The sequence below is a fragment of the Anas platyrhynchos genome, chromosome 2 (assembly GCF_047663525.1).
Source record: "Anas platyrhynchos isolate ZD024472 breed Pekin duck chromosome 2, IASCAAS_PekinDuck_T2T, whole genome shotgun sequence".
Taxonomy (NCBI): Eukaryota; Metazoa; Chordata; class Aves; order Anseriformes; family Anatidae; genus Anas; species Anas platyrhynchos.
The window spans coordinates 126618264-126635647 of NC_092588.1; the positions used below are offsets into that span (position 1 = coordinate 126618264).

At 36.3% G+C, this 17384-nt stretch overlaps 1 protein-coding gene across 1 annotated transcript in view; it reads right to left on the reverse strand.

Moving 5' to 3' along the window:
- The window catches only part of DNAH11 (dynein axonemal heavy chain 11), a 111694-nt gene that overhangs the window by 42558 nt on the left and 51752 nt on the right, over positions 1-17384 (reverse strand). Inside the window, 9 exon segments of the mRNA XM_072033967.1 lie at positions 2136-2237; positions 3035-3217; positions 3685-3734; positions 3737-3801; positions 4130-4221; positions 4223-4255; positions 8863-9009; positions 11198-11299; positions 11302-11347. Of these exon segments, the coding sequence (XP_071890068.1) occupies positions 2136-2237; positions 3035-3217; positions 3685-3734; positions 3737-3801; positions 4130-4221; positions 4223-4255; positions 8863-9009; positions 11198-11299; positions 11302-11347 (820 nt within the window).

Here is a 17384-nt window from a genome sequence, read left to right on the forward strand (position 1 = left end):
AGCTCAAACCAAGCCTTCAAACTTGCATCTGGTTGCACTTGACTTACATGATTTTAACCTCACTGATTAATGAGGTTAAAAATGTCCAAGAATAATGAATAAACAATAATCAAGATGAACAAACAGCTCATTTTTTTTCCTTCCAATATATACTATTTTACATTTATCAACAGTGAATTTCAACAGCTTGGGCAGATAATGGTAGGACAAGGGGGAATGCTTTTAAATGAAAAGAGGAGAGATTTAGATTAGATGTTAGGAGGAAATTCTTCACTCAGAGGGTGGTGAGGTACTGGAACAGGTTGCCCAGAGAAGCTGTGGATGCCCCATCCCTGTAGGCATTCAATGTCAGCTTGGATAGGGCACTAGGCAACCCGGTCTAGTGTGTGGCATTGCAGGGGGGTTAGAACTAGATGGTTTTCAAGGCCCCTTCCAACCCAAACTATTCTATGATTCTATAGTACTCTCTATTCAACAGCCTTGTGAGCTCAGGAGGTATGAGTAATACCTACTGGAGAATCACTAGTTATAGCTACTGCTCCCTAAAGATGTTAATCACGTCGATCAGCTATTGCATGAATCAGTTATAAAAATAATAACTTTTAACTGGAACCTCCCACTTTGTAAAAGGAAGCCTGTCTGAACTTGCACTATGTATAAAGTAGTTCGAAAAAATACTCATACTAAATGACAATGTGATAACTTCTAGATTAACACAGGAAACAGATAACTGCAGAGGGAACTGCAGCTTTGTCTGTGGTGCAGAATTCTTCCCAGCAGGAACTCAGCACAGCTAAGAAAAAAACTGCTGCTAACCATCTCCAGAGAAATTTATGAAGAGCTGAAAGGAGAAGTAAATAAATATGAAAAGACAGGACTAGACTCTAAGTTGCAAGCTTACTGAACAGCAAGATTCCTTAAATAAGAGAAGGTGCTTTGAGGTACTGCCAGACAAGGAACAGAGATATACTAACACTCTTCTCTGAGGGATGTTTAAAAAAATAAGACTCCATGAGTTTTAGGGGTGACTGCTGTGTATTAAAATTAACAATTAAAAAAAAGAATCAATGACATTTTTTTTGTCCAAAAAGTATTTGCACTTAATAGACATACATTGGTATAGATGTGTGAAATAATAAAAATGATTTTTCAGTCAGGCTATTTTTTTAGTGTAGATACAAGCTTCATTAGGGCAGATGCGCTTTGATCTGAATAGGCAACTCCAAGGTTACAAGGCTGTATAACATGAAGGCAAACTACATGTTGTACCAGAAGAGGAAAAGAAATGAATGCTATCTTTGCTTAACCATTCAATCTCCTTCAGAACAAGAAAAAATGGGTACTATGATAGCAAGAGGAATAACAGGGCATTGTTGAAAGAAAGAAACTTTCAGATACCATTGCCCAAAGATTTTGAAGTGTTTCAATAAAAGAAAATCTTACTTGTTCTCTTAAATTGATACCTTAAGAGAAAACAATGAGAATAACCCCACATTACAGAATTTTCCAGTCTTTTATTGCTTGATAGCTAAAGCTGTAAGATTTCAGATCTAAATATTACAAAAACAAACAAACAAACAAACAAAAACTCTTCAAGCAAGTCAAAATCTTTTGAATTCCACTTCTTGTGTGGAGATGTGCGTATGTGTATGGAGGTCCTTCGAAAAGTCAGATTTTATGACATTTTTATGATATGATTAATGACAAGCATAAATACAGATGAGCATGAGGTACCAAACCCCTTCTAGAAGTTATTCCTATAGTTCAATAGGTCCTAACTCATATATAATGCTTGGCATATATACCTAGTAAAAATCATAGCTAACTAGTTATATCAATTCTCATTTTGGTTTATTAATTCATTGGGTATAATGTACTTATATGGCTTTGAGGAAATTCAGTCAATTTCTTATGAACAATTTTGTGTACTACTGCCAAAACCATTGAAAGTTTGTCAGTAGGTTTACAGGAAAGAACAGTGACAATGCTTAATGTGAAGGTATCCTTAATACTTGAAACTAGGAAGTAATAAAATCAATAAAAAAACAACTAAATTAAACAACAACAACAAATCAATAAAATTAAATGGTCTAAAGATATTAGAGAAGAATGCTTATTAATAAAGCAGTATTTACAAAAAGCTTTTTCCCAATCAATTCCAGTTTTTCTGTAGCCACTACAAATTGAGTTTTTGTCTGGACCAATGCACAGCGCTTCAACTCTACCTCGCCATACAGCTTTAAAAGGCATGTAATGTAGGTACATTAGCCAAAAATTTCATCTCACTTTCATTATTAAAATTTCAAATAGCTCCCAATGAAAGTCTTTCACATAATTCTGCTAGTCTCTTATTACATACACTTGCTTTAGAGTCATCCTTCTACACATTAGTGAAGTGTGCAGAGGTTTCTTTCAATATTTACCTAAAGACTACATGAGGTTTAATTATAGTTTATATAAGGATATCTTAATGAGTACATCTCTCAGGTGGGTCTACTCTCAAGCTAAAATAAATTTATATGTAATACTTTTATGGTTTTAGAATACAGGTGTTAAGTTTAAGAAGATTTCTAAATTGATTAGCTGCTTACTATTTTGTAATTACATGATATCATAATGTATAGTATATGCTATCGTATCAGGTATGTATATGCTATCAAACTAGGATGAATGGAGGAATCCTGCTACCAGGTGCTCAGGGGAATCAATGCTGATGAACTCTATGTCTTACATTCTAGACAGCCAGACTCGGACATTATCACATGAAACATACATCTGGAGATGAATATTTCCCACTGTTGTGTCATAATGACAATTGAAAAGACCTGGACAGCCACACATCTTTTACATCCTTCTACAAGAAATAAATACATGCATACATGCTGTTAAGCACTGAATACCTCCCTCTCTATCCGTGGTTGCTGTTGGATTCTCCCCAGAACACTAAACCTAGATTACTAAGATAATAAAGACCTTCAGAAAGAGAAATTCTCCCATCAATGTGAGTAAAGAAAGGAACTGATAATATATATACCTCATTAAATTTTACTACGTTGATAATCCAGGCACAGAGATTTTGCTGCTGCAAAGGACTTTGTATGAAGATATTTGGGTTGAAATCTGGACCTTTCAAGAAATGTTCCTTGATGACTTCCAGACAATTCTCAAGAATGCTCTCATTATCATAGCTGATTAAAGTTTGCAAGAAGTCATCAACCTGAGAGAAGTTCCAGTACATTAATCCTTTTCCATTTCAGAAAACCAAAAGCTATCTCCTACTTTCACCACAAACACAAAATTGGAATCCTGCACTAGGTTATTGTTTTGGAAATATTATGCAAAATAAAAATATCATTTCCCCCAAAAGCTGGACATATTAACCTTCACAAACATATTTTGTGATTTTTAACTCACTTAAGAAAATTGTATAGATGAGATAAATATCATAAAATTTTCTCCCTTTGATTTTTCTTCTACTTTTCCTGTTAATAAAATACAATGGTGTTCAGGCTGGCTTAAGCTTGTCATCAAGCTCACATTAAAGAGGACAATGCGGGGTCAGATCTTAACCTATAGACTCAAACTGTGAGAAAACAAAGATGTCTCTCCATTTCTGGCTCTCATTTTTAACTATTTTTTTTCCTTCTCTCATCTCAGCTACTATAATGTCTCACTGATTGTTACCTTTCCTATAAAGACTTCTGCAGCTTTCCTGCTTTGGTTTTTGAGCACTTCCCTTTATGTGCCACTAAAATAATTACTGTAGCAATAACAATGGTGGGTTGATGAAGGCTTTCAATACTGTAAAATTAACCCCCCAAAAAAGATCTGAGATACAGGTGTAGATACATGTGCATCAACAATGTTGTTCTGCAGAAGCTTTCTGATTACCAGCAATTTGAAGATTATCACTAATCCTATTATGTGGTGAAATACCCATGATCACAGCCCTTCCCTTGCTCTGCAATCCTATGTGCAACTTGACAAAGTAGGCTGATGCAAAGTGTAATGCCAGGTCAGGTACCTGTTGCTGCCCAGAGATGATGGAAGTTTGATCACACTGGACAGCTTGACACTGGAATGACCTTTTAGCTTTGAACAGTGAACAAATTGTTTTCAGACATCAAACTGTGCAATCTTTACCTTATTAAGCGTGCCCAAGGCTGCTGTAGCACCAACAAGAAGAGATTCAGCTTGCATCTGGTCATCCTCACATTTTTTTCTGTTTCTGATGTACTTCTTGGATTGCTCTCACCTATTAAAACAATGAATCTTAGGATTTATATTGAAAACTAAGACTGTAAATCAAATTAGAGCTGCTGAAGCACACTGTTGCATTGCAATGTCTGTATATGCAAAAAGATTTTAAAAATATATTATTTTATTTTATATGAAAGAAGCCAGACAAAGAACAATAACAACAAAACAAAAGACACCTACAACTGACAGTTAAGCAGGTTTGTGAGTGGCTCTAGACTCCTATGTCCTGCATTGTAAGAATCAACATCTCCTGTTTGTGCAACCATACGACAGAAGAGCTGGGGGGATGCAGCCCCAATTACAGCTGAGTTCTGTAGTAGCAGGAGTTCCATCAGACACTGCTTGTGTCAGTAAATCATTAAGTTAGTTGACCTATGCAGCTGCTCAGGAGGGAAGCCTTCTGGGGATAGGGTGATGAAGAGCTAGAGATAGTCATGTGCTGGCAAATCAGCTATCTACAATCACTAGAAGTCAACAGGTTTCCGAACTACATATTGTGTTGTATTCTATCTGCTATTTCTACCAAAACAGTATTTTAACCTCTGGGTAGCTAGATAACATTTATTCTCATTGCTCCAGGTTTACAACAGAAACCTGGAGATCACTGCATGAGATACAAAAACTGAGGAGGACTCCTGGTCAGGACTCTATACAACAGTGTAGGATGAAAAGGTGAGAGATTTAGTAAAGAAGAATTGGAAACCAGGCAAGGTATGTGAAATAAAATGCTGGGGAATATTAGGGCAGCATGTTACTTTTGAGGAGTTATCAAACACAGGGGAGAACTCACCAGCTTACACCATTTCAATAGGTAAGTTGAAAGCATTTAAAGGTCTATATTGAAATGCAGCAGCTGGAGATAAGAGATGTATGGGAAAGTGAAGTGAAAATTTTTCAATAGATTTTGAGAACCACGGCATTTTTTCTCTCACTCCCCCATATTTTCCCTTCTAAAGGATTCCCTTTTAGAAAATTAGAGAAAATACCATTGATCCAGTGGTAAATTCAGGTGATGCACCTTGTTTTTCCCTAACCAACAGAGAACATTGACTACATTTTGTAGGCCTAGGTAAACATATTGGATTCATCAAAACCAGCCTCCATCTTATGGTAAATTTGATCTTTTCTTTTAATTCCTCAGTGCTGTGTCTGAAACCATAGGCCTCATACAAGGAATGGAACAGAAGAAAATGAAATATTCTGTATGAAAACAGTATATTTTAATTTCAGGTTTGGAAATTAAGCAGATACCAATCTAAGTATATTTGTCAAAACTCTTATTTTGGCCTAGCAGTGGCTTAGATCAGTGACTTTACATCAGTTAGTGTCAGTTTTAAGTGAAATCTGAGTGCTTCCACAACTTTCTGCACTGATTTAATTATCTGTTTAAAAGCTGATTATGATTCCATTGGTGCAAATCTATCTGGTAGATTAACCCCAGAGGGCATTCTGTATCATCTGCAGTTGCATATTTGGGAGATTACCATGAACACTTCTAAGGATATATTGCCTAGGGCTGGAGTTCATCTTTATCCTTCTACCTCATGCTCATCTCACAGGCACATTTCCTGTTAAGTCTTGCTTAAATAAAGTCTAATTACAGAGAAAGAGGATATTACAATAATCACGATGTTAATATTTGGATCAAGCATTATGCATTGGTAGTAACAAGCCCCTGTAACACTTTAATATCCTTACAAAACTTGGCTGTACAATTATCAGGGGAACTTTCCATATATACATTTATTACAAGGGACATGCACAGACATTATAGCCATGGAAACAACAAAAAATTAAAATTAATATTACAATACAAAGGTTACTAATAACATTAAATCATTTTCCTGTCTCTTACGAAAGTGCTGAATAGAAATGGTGTTTTCATTTGGTTTTTCATTCTTTTTAGAATGAAATTCCCAATGTTTATTGGTTAACATCTTACCCAAAACATATTTTTGAAATTAAATAGTGCATATACAGTTACAGCTTTGGATCTGTTTATATGGTCTCTAACATGGTTTGACACCCATGTAATTGAAATTAATTTAAAAGAAGAAGTTTAAAGCTTAGCTAAGATTTGGTTAAAACCATTAAAAATCTAGCCAGATGAACAAGTACTACACTTATTTTTCTTAAAGGAGGAAAAGTAAACAGGATAGGTTGCAGTTAAGGCTTAGAAAGGTATTTCTCAAATCTACTTCCCCTCACAAAGAGATGGAGTTTTTCATTCTTTCTTGAGAAGTTTAGTCCTCTTCACATCGATAATTTCAGCAGTATAGAGCTCTTAAATGATGGCTAAATTGTTAGAAAAGCTGGAAGAAGTGTGCCCCTTTTGTGTGCCCTTAGCACTCAGACCATGAGTAGAGTGGCTCAAACATACCATGTAAATAAAGAGTGTACTTCAGCTGAGGGAGTTAAATCAAAAATGCTGGTCAGTCTGGATTGATCTTTGTTCCCAATCTTCAGTTAATGTCACTGTCCCTCATCCTAACTACACTGTACTCTGCTTGTTTTCTTCCTCTGAAGAGGTAGGGCCCATTTTAAAAGGCGGTGCACATACATCATCATCTGTAAATCTCTTTGGTTGGCATCATTCACAGCACAGAAACAGCCTGAAAAATAACAGCAGCATTACTGCTCACTATTTTAAACCTCAGCAGAATGACGTTCATAGTCAGAACCTTGTTGATTACTGTATGGATACGTAGCCCTACCATGTTTACGGGGTATCCAGACTGACACCACTTTTCCTGATGAGTCTGATCTAAAGTGACTTCCACTCTTCATCTTTTCTTAGGTAATGTTTAACTCTAAGACACTATCTCTAGGACATATAGTGGCTTAAATGTTGTAAAACTCAACAAACAAGCAACACCAAAACCAAAACAAAAATAAACCACCACTTTAATAAGCTTCAGTTTGAAACCTACATAAAAGATAAACCAAGACAATTTTTAGGGGTGGCAGATTTAATAAAGATGAAAATTATTCATATATTACTTAGCTGGAAGATGAATTTTCATTTGCTGATACACTTTTTTTTTTTTTTTTTTTTTTGGGTAACAAAATTATGGGAGAAGATTAATATTTAGAAACCATCATCAACCTTATAAAATAGTTTTAGATTAATGTAGCACAAAATGACACTTCTGTTCCAATGGAAACATTTCAGAAGTCCAATAAAGCAATGAACAGAGGAGTACAGTAATCATTAGTGTCATGTGCTGAACGTCGTCCCTGAAACAAAGTTGCCCAAAGGTGTGATTATCTCACAGTAATCACTCTGTGTTTCATCTAGTTGCTTAATTAAGTAATTTGAATTGTTAAGGGTGTTTTTTTGATCATTCTAAATGCATCATCAGCATATGGAACCAATATGGGAAAAACGTCACTGAAAAGTGTTTGGTAGGACATTGAGCTTTTTGATTCAATTTGTGCAAGCTTAATTAATCGCACTATTTTGACTTTAAATTTAATTGCAATTTTTTAAACCCTTTAGAATGCATGGACCAGTGAAAGGCTGAAGTCTGTAATTAACATAAACCTGAGAAATGTAAAGGTCCTAATCCAGTCTTCATTTATAGCAGTGGCAAAACTCACTTTTTTTTTTCAGTAAAATTAAAATGAGACATAAGGTCATTATTGAAAACACTAAATAACACCTAACAACAAATTTTAAGGAAGCGAAACAGAAGAAAATTAAAGACAGTTTTAATTGCTCCCAGACAGTATAGTTTTCCCTGTTCACCAGCATCTGAAAACTGTTTACAAAGGTTTTGGCAACTTGAAGCTTCCATAGCTCAAAGTCAGGTGTTAAGTACTATTACGAGTCCTTCAAAATTTCCTCTTTGCAGTATTGATAAATGGCATAATGGACATTAGGTTTTGTAGCAAAGTGACAGAGTTGAGTGAGCCCTTCAGATTTTAGCACAGAGGAACTTCAGTTCATAGTATTCAACACCATGATGTTTTATTTCAAAAATGGTTCCTTTAAAATTAAATTAAAATTTTAAAATTGTGATGGGACATTTCTATCTAATTTGTTGTGAGTGCTAATAGACGTAAACCTGTTTCCAATATAAAAGTTGATAACTAATGTTAGTAGGCTGAACTGAGAAGAAAAGGAAGATTCAACACTGATGACACATACTATTAGAAATGCTATTATAAGCTTAAAATTCAAGGTTTGCACCTTGCAACATTGCAATGTACTGGAATGGACTTTTGTATCAATTGAATTGTTCAATTCACCTAGAGCCTTTAAAGCCTTTAGAAATCTGAAGTGCTCAGAGATGACTCTCTGACCTTTACTGTATTACAAATAGGTCTGATTCTCAAGATCCACATCCATTAAATGCTTGAATGAGCTCAGTATTTATTGTTCTTTCATCTCATTAAAACAGCTAAAAGGTTGGGGAAAGGCATAATGTAAAGAAAGGTCAAGTGGTAATCATGGTGTGAAATGCTGTTACATGTGTAAGTATAATAATTCTTTAGACTTTATGCTCCCTGGAGAGGAAGTTGTTCAAAACTGTTCACCTAAAAAGGTTTATTTTGTGCTAAATATAGCTCAACAGCACTAAATGGGGGAATTAGACTGACCTTTTGCTCCTCTGCATCAGCAATGGCCTTTTCTTGGCTTACTTTCTCAGTCTGAAACCCTATTTTAGCAATGAAAACTTCAGCATCTTTATTTCTCAGTTACAGTTCTGCCTCCTGGGAAGCAAGTTTGGATTTTAGATCTTCTACCTACAGGGCAAAAGGTAATGCATTATTTGGGAGTGAGGGCCATTAGGTATCACTTTTGAGAGATTTTACCACATATACCCCAAAAAGCTGAAAATGAAAAATAAGATTCACGTACATTTCATGGATCTTGGTACCGAAAGTGTCACCTTTTCTTCTTTTATTTCCATATCTCAGCTCCACATTTTAGCTCACACAGAATCTTGATGACTTGGAGAACTGAATAAGAACAGTTTACCTGCACCCACCAGGGACTCCACAGCTCCCTCAAGGTGCTCAAATATCTGTCTAGTTGCTGTTTTTGTAAGCAAGTGTCTCAGCAGTGCAACCAGACTCTGCTGCAGGACTAAACAATGGTACAAATGAAAAAGCAATTACTAAGCATTCTGGAAAATGCTTAGTGATTCTGGAAAATGCTTCTCTGAGAAGACGATTCCAGCAGCGGTTTGCTGAAAGGTTAAGACAGACTCAGAGACTGATTAACAAACACTACTTGTTAGTTTGATGAAAGAACAACTTACCTTATGGCCTGCCAGACTAGAAACCTGTATAAATATATCCAGCATAACTATCTTTCCATATGTAATGCAGATGTTTTAAATACCTGTTTTTTAGTTTTTCCCTATCTCTCCAAGCATTTTATATCACAGCTCTTCATGATAAAAAGCTAAATTTTAATCAGAAGGGACTCTCATTGACCTGATCTGGAAAGAGGTGATAAAGAAGGTAAATATTAGAGGCCTTAAACTTTTGTCACACTGAGATTCTTGAGCATTGTTCATCTTTGGCGGACTCCTGAATTCTATTACAAAACCTACAAAATGCATATTTCCAAAATTTGTCCATCTTGAAGTCAGGAGACAAAGCTGTAAAACTGAATTTGTCAAAACAGATGACTGTAAAGATCCCCAAACTCTCCATTCACTTTTTTTTTTTTTATTTATTATTTATTATTTTTAAATGATTTAACTTTATGTGTAATTCTTTCTGAAAATCTAAATAGTGCTATATTTGATATTCTCGTCCAGAGTTCCAGAGTACAGGGACAGAAATGCTTTAGTGTTCAGGTAGCTGGCTAGATAGGAGCTGTGGCTCTGTCAGCTCACACAGCATTCAGCACTTGAAGTTGTCAAATTACCATGCGGTCATCATCAAATTAGAATTCAGAGGGAAAAAAAAGTTTTAATAATTTACTTAAAATATCTTATTAAAAACAGATTATGGAAAAGCAGTCATCCTTTTCTGAAGGGATGCAAGACACAGACTCCTGATGGCTCTTGAACAGGAGATGTTTAATGCGCTTTTTCACTACTTCATATACTTTCCCCATAGCCCCACGTGCTGTCCACGTGCCTGAATCTATCACACAATAAGTTAGAGACCCACTGAATCTATCACACAATAAGTTAGAGACCCACAGACACGTGCCTGGAGCCAGACAGCAATTGGCCACTGCCCAAAGTTCATCTTAGCCAACGCTGTAGCAAATTTACTTTATCTCAACCTTGCTCAAGTTTTTTGTTTCTACTGCCTGTTTCCTCATTATCTCTGATTCAGGGATGTGTGAAACAGTGCGAAGCCACCTGCAAATTCCTTTCCCACATTTTCCATTGACTATTATTTTTTGCAGATCTTCAGCTAGAAATGTGGGAATAAGCCGGTCAGCTCCCATTGTTAACTGCATTGCAGCAGCTCAAAGCTACAAAGCCATGCAAGGATGTAACCAAGCATTTCATTTGCAGTCTTCATGTAAAACACAGACTTTCTGCTTGGAATAAAGAAATTCCTTGACTATGGTTTGTCCTGAGCACAAAAGACTAAGGAAAGGGTTGTGTGTGGGAGGGAAAGGCTTCAAAGCAGTCTCCACTCCCTTTGGTCTTTTGGACCAACTAGCCACAAATGAGCCACAGGCAGAACCACCACCACCATCTACTCTCCCCCTGTCTTTCCAGATGGATGAGTTCTTGCTCAGATGGATAAACCCCTCCTTCCACAGCCAGCTAAAAAGCTGAAACACCTTCCACATGAAGAAAAAAGTTTCCAAAATCATGTAATTTCAATGAAACAAAAAGATGCCATCCCACAACTAATTGGTCTAATTAAAAGGTGCAGTCACAACTTTGTTTATTAACAATAAAATCCAGATTATTTATAAAGAATGAAAGAAAAGGTTGTAACTTTCACTGATTACCTGAGAAGTTGTTGCCTTCAGCGTCTGTATACTATTCACCATGTGCTCTGATATCCTTTCATGTTTTTTTCCCAAGTAGAATCTAAAACAGTCTAATTTTTCTCCAGGAAACTCACTAGAGTGGTGCAATTGTATCACCTCTTATTACAACTGTAGTTGGCACTTGGCATCTTCATACCAGTGCGGGCATAAGACATGAAATTGTGTATGGAGTCCTGGACAAGTGGCTGCACATACGCAAGGAACAGGAACAAATGAAGAAATGAAACACAGGAGCAAATAAATGTTTCAAAAATGTCAGAAAAGGTTATGTTAAAGATAGCTCATTCACAAAAATATTCATCAGTCTACCCAAAACATAATTCTGTCAGCATGTAAAAACTATTAAACCTAAGTGACTATCCCCAAACTTTTTTTTTTTATATATATATATATAAATTAATTAATTCTGTGTTGGCATTCATAAAGTCTTCAGATCCATAGGAGCAAAGTGCTTCACCACACTTTCATTTTCAGAATAGATACCCCCAAAAAGCTAAAACCAGAGATGATGTCATTCTCTATGCTGCCACATGCAGTTAAAACTATATTAATTTTTCATTTCACCTCTGGAAATCCTGCCTAGAAAAAAAAATAATAAAAAAAAATCCTCTATATGTTAAAAATATAAATGCAGTTGTTACTGTAATCACACTGATCTCTACATTCCTTGTAGATCATCAAATTCCTATTCAGAAGGAAATGGATTTTTTTATGCCGTTAACTTTAGATTGAAGAGAAATGGACTTGGTGTTTTTCCCTTCCCTAGACACTACCATGCATCAGCCCGAGAAGCATGCCTCCAGCTCAGAGCAGAATCTGGCAGCACCTTGCAGAAGGGCCCCAGGGAATCCCCATGGGAGCAGAGGGGGGCATGGGTTGGGAGGCTTGGTCAGTTCCAGGGGCTGTGTCCGATACCACACAGAATTATGTGAGTTTTCCTTCTCATTGTGGGAAGGAAAATGCAGAAGTGTGACTGGAAAACTCTTTTCATAGACTATATGATAATCAAAACAGGCTATGTGTATTTAAAACAGCTCCAGGTGGTCATTTCTGCATGCTCCTGAGCAAAATGCAGAGGTAAAATCCCTGTCTGAATTCACTTCACATAGCAAGAAGGGGAAGGCATGGCTGAGAGCTGGTTCCAGTGCTAAAGCTCAAAGGTTCTTTTCCTTAATTTTTTGAAAACTAAACTAGCAAATACAAGATTCTACTACGTTGCTTTGAATTACAGTATACTTTCCTTGGATAAAGATGTAGTAAGAAATACCCTAAATTCATTTTTATTTGTTTTAAAGGATCTTATCTACCTATCTATCTATTTCTTAGAATATATCCATTTACATGTCTAAGCAGGAATACTGTATGTGAAAAGAACAGAGAAATACTAAGAAAGCCTATTTAACTCCATCATTGTAACCAACTTTCATTTTGTCCTCTATGACTTCTAGCATACTTAACTTGATAATTTGTGGAGTCACATCTCCCTCATTTTAATGATTATTTATTGCATTCTGTACAAGATGAACCCAGTTCAATTAATCAAGGGAAGCCTAAAAATCAATTAATATGAATTAAATGAGCTACACCAACTCTTAGGAAAGTCACACATAATTTACCAAAGCATTGTCAATAATGCTTAGAGAACTTTGGGAAAATTGCTCATGAGTGGTTGTTGATGCAGTTAAATGTTTTAAGCCTACATCATTAATATTACAATCAGGCTGGTGCAGAAAGGCTTGCCATTTTTCTCAGTAAGAAACCTCACTATTTTCTTTTGACTTTAAAAGACTAGTTTGAAAGGATACTTATTTCACCTGTGATTACTACAACAAAAATTAAAGCAAGGACTAAACAAAGAATGATCTGCATTTGAGGAAAGCAGAAATAAATTGCTTTACAAGTTAAAAAAAAAAAGTTGAAGCAAAGCCAGCATAAATTCATCTTATATCACACACACCTCCAAAAAAAAGCTGTTTCTAAAAGCAAGACTGGTCAGTAGGAATAGACATTTTATGCAGATTTGACCAGCACTTGGCTTCACGCTTAAATCTCTTACAGCCTTTCTCTCCTTTCCCCATTGTTGATGATATGCACACCCAGCCATACAGATCTTCCTAGGAGAGACAACCTTCTCACACATGATCCTTATGAGAGGTCTCTACTCAGCAACCCTGAAAAGCCCTCTAACAACAGTTTCATTTGTAAATCGGTGAGGGAAGAAGTGGGTTTTGGTAGAGCTGGAAGTGGCCCGAGACAACTTGTCTCAATGGGGCAAAATAACTATTGTTATCGAGCTTAACAAAATGGCACAGCATGGGAGACATACTGAGCCAGAGAGCAGCTGGTTGTAATTCACACTGTTTTTCAGAAAACACTAATCGTTCCCGAACAGACCTCTTTGATGATTGGTCTTTCCTGCATTTCCAATTTGTCACTTTCTCTTATGATAAGGTCAGCAGTGACAGCACTTCCTGACATTAACAGCTGTGGCTTTTAAAAGGGTCATTGTGGAACTACTAATTGCAGTAATTTCATTAGCATAAATTATTTATTCTGCCATTCATTTATCTCTTTTTTTTTTTTTTTTTCTTTCCCCCTAATACTACATTGTATTTTTCAATATATGCCCATTCAGGGCTGTAGGCAAAGGAAATTATTATTGCTAATTTAGCCTTATTACAAAAAATCAAACAAAAAAGAATTGATACAGTAACAAAATCTGATTTAACTGCAGTTCACTAGAAAGTATAACGTAGCTTGAAGCCAATAATGAAGAATAGACTGTTCTGAATCAGATTCAATAGTTCCCCAAACTACTGAGCAATAAGGCTATATAAAATCTGAAAGAAAATATAAGGGTGATGGCTGTTCATTCATATGTAATCTCTCTATTCCAGGCCTTGTCTGACTGACTTTAAGCATGGCAAAGTGAAAAATTGAAGTTTCTAAGAGAGCTTAGACACAAGTTTTGACTGTGTCCTCCTTATTATTTTCCTAAAGATATAAATCTGTCCTTAACAAATCAAATCATGATAAATCAAAAAAGACCAGCATCCCTGAACTTGAATGCATCCTGCAGGCCATTATCAAGCCTGGGAGTAACAGGAACCCAGCTTCGGAAGGATGAGAAAACAGGGAAGTACGTGTGTATATGGGGAAAAGAATAAAAGGCAAGGAGAAAAGGGAAAAAGTTGTTTCAGACTTCTTTCCCTTATCATATGTTGTAAAACACTTTGGAGTACGATATCATAAGAACATAATTAATTTATCCTTGGTATGCTTGACAGTGTGCGATGTTTAGTGCTAAGACATGAAGAAGCAGCATGCAAGACAGCTACAGCAAAATATATATTCAGATCATATAGCAGAGATGTACACTGAATTTATTTTAAAAAGTCTTGATTAAATAATTCTGGTTCTTTTATTCTGTACTCAATGCTGATATATGAAAGTAGCTGTATGTAAGGGAGACTGTGTATATTTTGAATATAGAGATGAAATATTTATGTTAAAATACTTTAGATCATGTTTTATACCAAATGAGGTATGTAAGTTCATTAAGCTCAGTATGTGTATTTCAGTAACACTTCAGTGTTTGCTTGTGCTCTTTTTACACGCAAGTTCAGCAATTTGATTATTGAAACAGAAGAGGGCTCTTTTCCTTTCTTTTCTCTGAAGGAATCTAAGACATCCAAATCAATTAAATTTTGGATACTCTCCATTTCCCTGCAACCATCTCTGGATTGACAACATCTTAACCCACACTTTGGCCAGTGTCCTGAGTGAAAAGGAGAGCACGGTACCTATGTTCTGGGAAGCTTCAGCTGGCACCAGAATTAGGTAGGATCACCACTTCTTTCTGTCCAGATACATTCACACAAGGCAGACAGGACGTTCAGACTTCATAGCAGCTCAGCATCTCCCTGCTGAGCTCAGTCTGCAGCCTCCTTCCCAGATAGGCTTTATCTTCCAGAAAAGTGCCTGGACTTGATTTGAAAATACAGAGATGGAGAATCCAAGACTCCCTTCCCCATTCTCACACTCACCCTGTATTTTTTTTTCCTGGTTTTCCCTTAGCATTTAAACACAGAAATTTGCCACACACTCATCAGGTAGACATAATGACATATCTATATAGAACTTTTACAAGGAAAAAAAAAATCATTAGCTTAACTTCAAGATACCTTAATTAAATATGCAATATAATTATAATTATACAGTCACATAAAATCTAACAATTACTTTTTTTTTTTTTTTTTTTTAAATACCGAAAAAGGATAATTAAGAGCTAAGTGTCAATTATGCCAAGATAATTACTGATCTTGCACCACTCTTCATAATGGGCAGCACAGTTATGGTATGTTTCAGGCACACATCAGTTGTCGCTAACAATTTCTACACTAGCAACAAACAAAATTCCTGAGATATCTGAAAAGGAGCAAGAGAAACTGTATCAACACAGCAGCACCAAGGCCCAGAAAAGGAGGCTGCCTGCTATAAATCTCTGACAGACCAGATGGCAGTCTGCAGCCTGTATTTTGGGGTGGTCCCTGTATTTTACCTGTATTTTGGGGTGGTCCTTTGCCATCCTGCTCCTCTTACTCTGATAGCCTAATACCTCTGCAATGCTCCTGAACCTGCTCCCTTTACTCCCTACCTTTCTGTGACCATTCTCCCTTCACTTCCCATTTATTCATCCTCTATCTGCTGTTTTGATTCTCTTCTCCTTCAGTTGAGCCCCGCTCCTTTTATAGCACTGTCATAGTTTCTCTTATTTCCACACTTCCTTATGACCTCTGTGCTCTGGGTTCACTTTTTCCATCACTTTCTAATTCTAAGTATTCTTCTAATACTTTTTTTTTTTTTTTTTTTTTTTTTTTACATTCTGCTATATTTGTTGCTTTTCTGTTTGGCTGCACACGCAGGCATGACTCAGGCACCATGTCACCATGTTCGGCTTTACGTGTGTTGATGACAGAAACCTTCACTCATGGACAATAGAGCAACACGTTGTTTTGTTACCCACCATTTATTTCACTTTCTGGGAACTGAACAGGAACAATATCTACTGGGAACAGTTAGCACCTATGTGCAAAAGAGACTTATAAAGGGTTGCTGAGATCAGTGAATTCTTTCCTAAATAACTGGAATTATATAGAAATATAGTACTTAACTATTAAAAAAAAAAGTTTCAGTACTAAAAGCCTAAATTCTGATGACCAGATGTATTTTCAAAGGAGAAAAAATACAATTAGTTAAGGATCAGGGAAAAAAAAAAAAAGGCAAATTTCTATTCTCTTTCTTTTTTTTTTTTTTTTTTTTCTCCACATTGTCTTAGCAGTTTCTTTAAAAATAAATGGGAATATGCAGGTTGGTATCAAATTCAAAAAAAAAAAAAGAAAAAAAAAGGCAAAAACCCGACTTAGCGCACTGGACAGCAAATAGCTGTTATACTCAAACTTCACATTTTCCGTAAACTGATAAAATAAAGCAGGAGGTGGAAAACACAACCAAGGAGGCTCAGCACAGCCGTCTGCTTCCCTTGCAGTCCTATAGGAGGCACCAGCACGCCGCGGAGCAGCCTCTGCCGCTGGACCGCAGCACTTTTCTGCCCAGACACCTGCAGGCTTTTTTTACCTTTTGTTGTTATTATTATTACTTTTTTTTTTTTTTTTTTTTTTTTTTTTTAATTTCACCTCCTCACCAAAAGTCACACTACAGACTGATCAGGAGCAACGGGGGAGTAAGTACCCGGATATTAAAGCTCTAAACGTGTTTGTCATGTGGTTCCAGAGGAAATTTTCACCTGCTTGGTTGCTGAACTGAAGGAAAACTTGCAGCTTTTCTTTAGGTAGCCTGGACCGTGCGCTGCAAAATTGCAGCCTCACTTGCTACAGCACTAGTATATATATTCAACTATATTGTGAAGGGTTAAATAAATTCTGAACTTATGAAGATCTTAAACACTCTAGAACTGAAGGATTCTGCAAAGACAAGAGTGCTATAAATTACAATGCCTTTTTTTTTTTTTTTTTCCCCACTCACTTCTTTGCCTGAGAGACCTCTCTAAATTCCTCTGAAGGACCAGGGCAGTGACATGCCCCCAAAAATGCAGCAGGGTGAGCTTGAACAAAATCAAGGACAA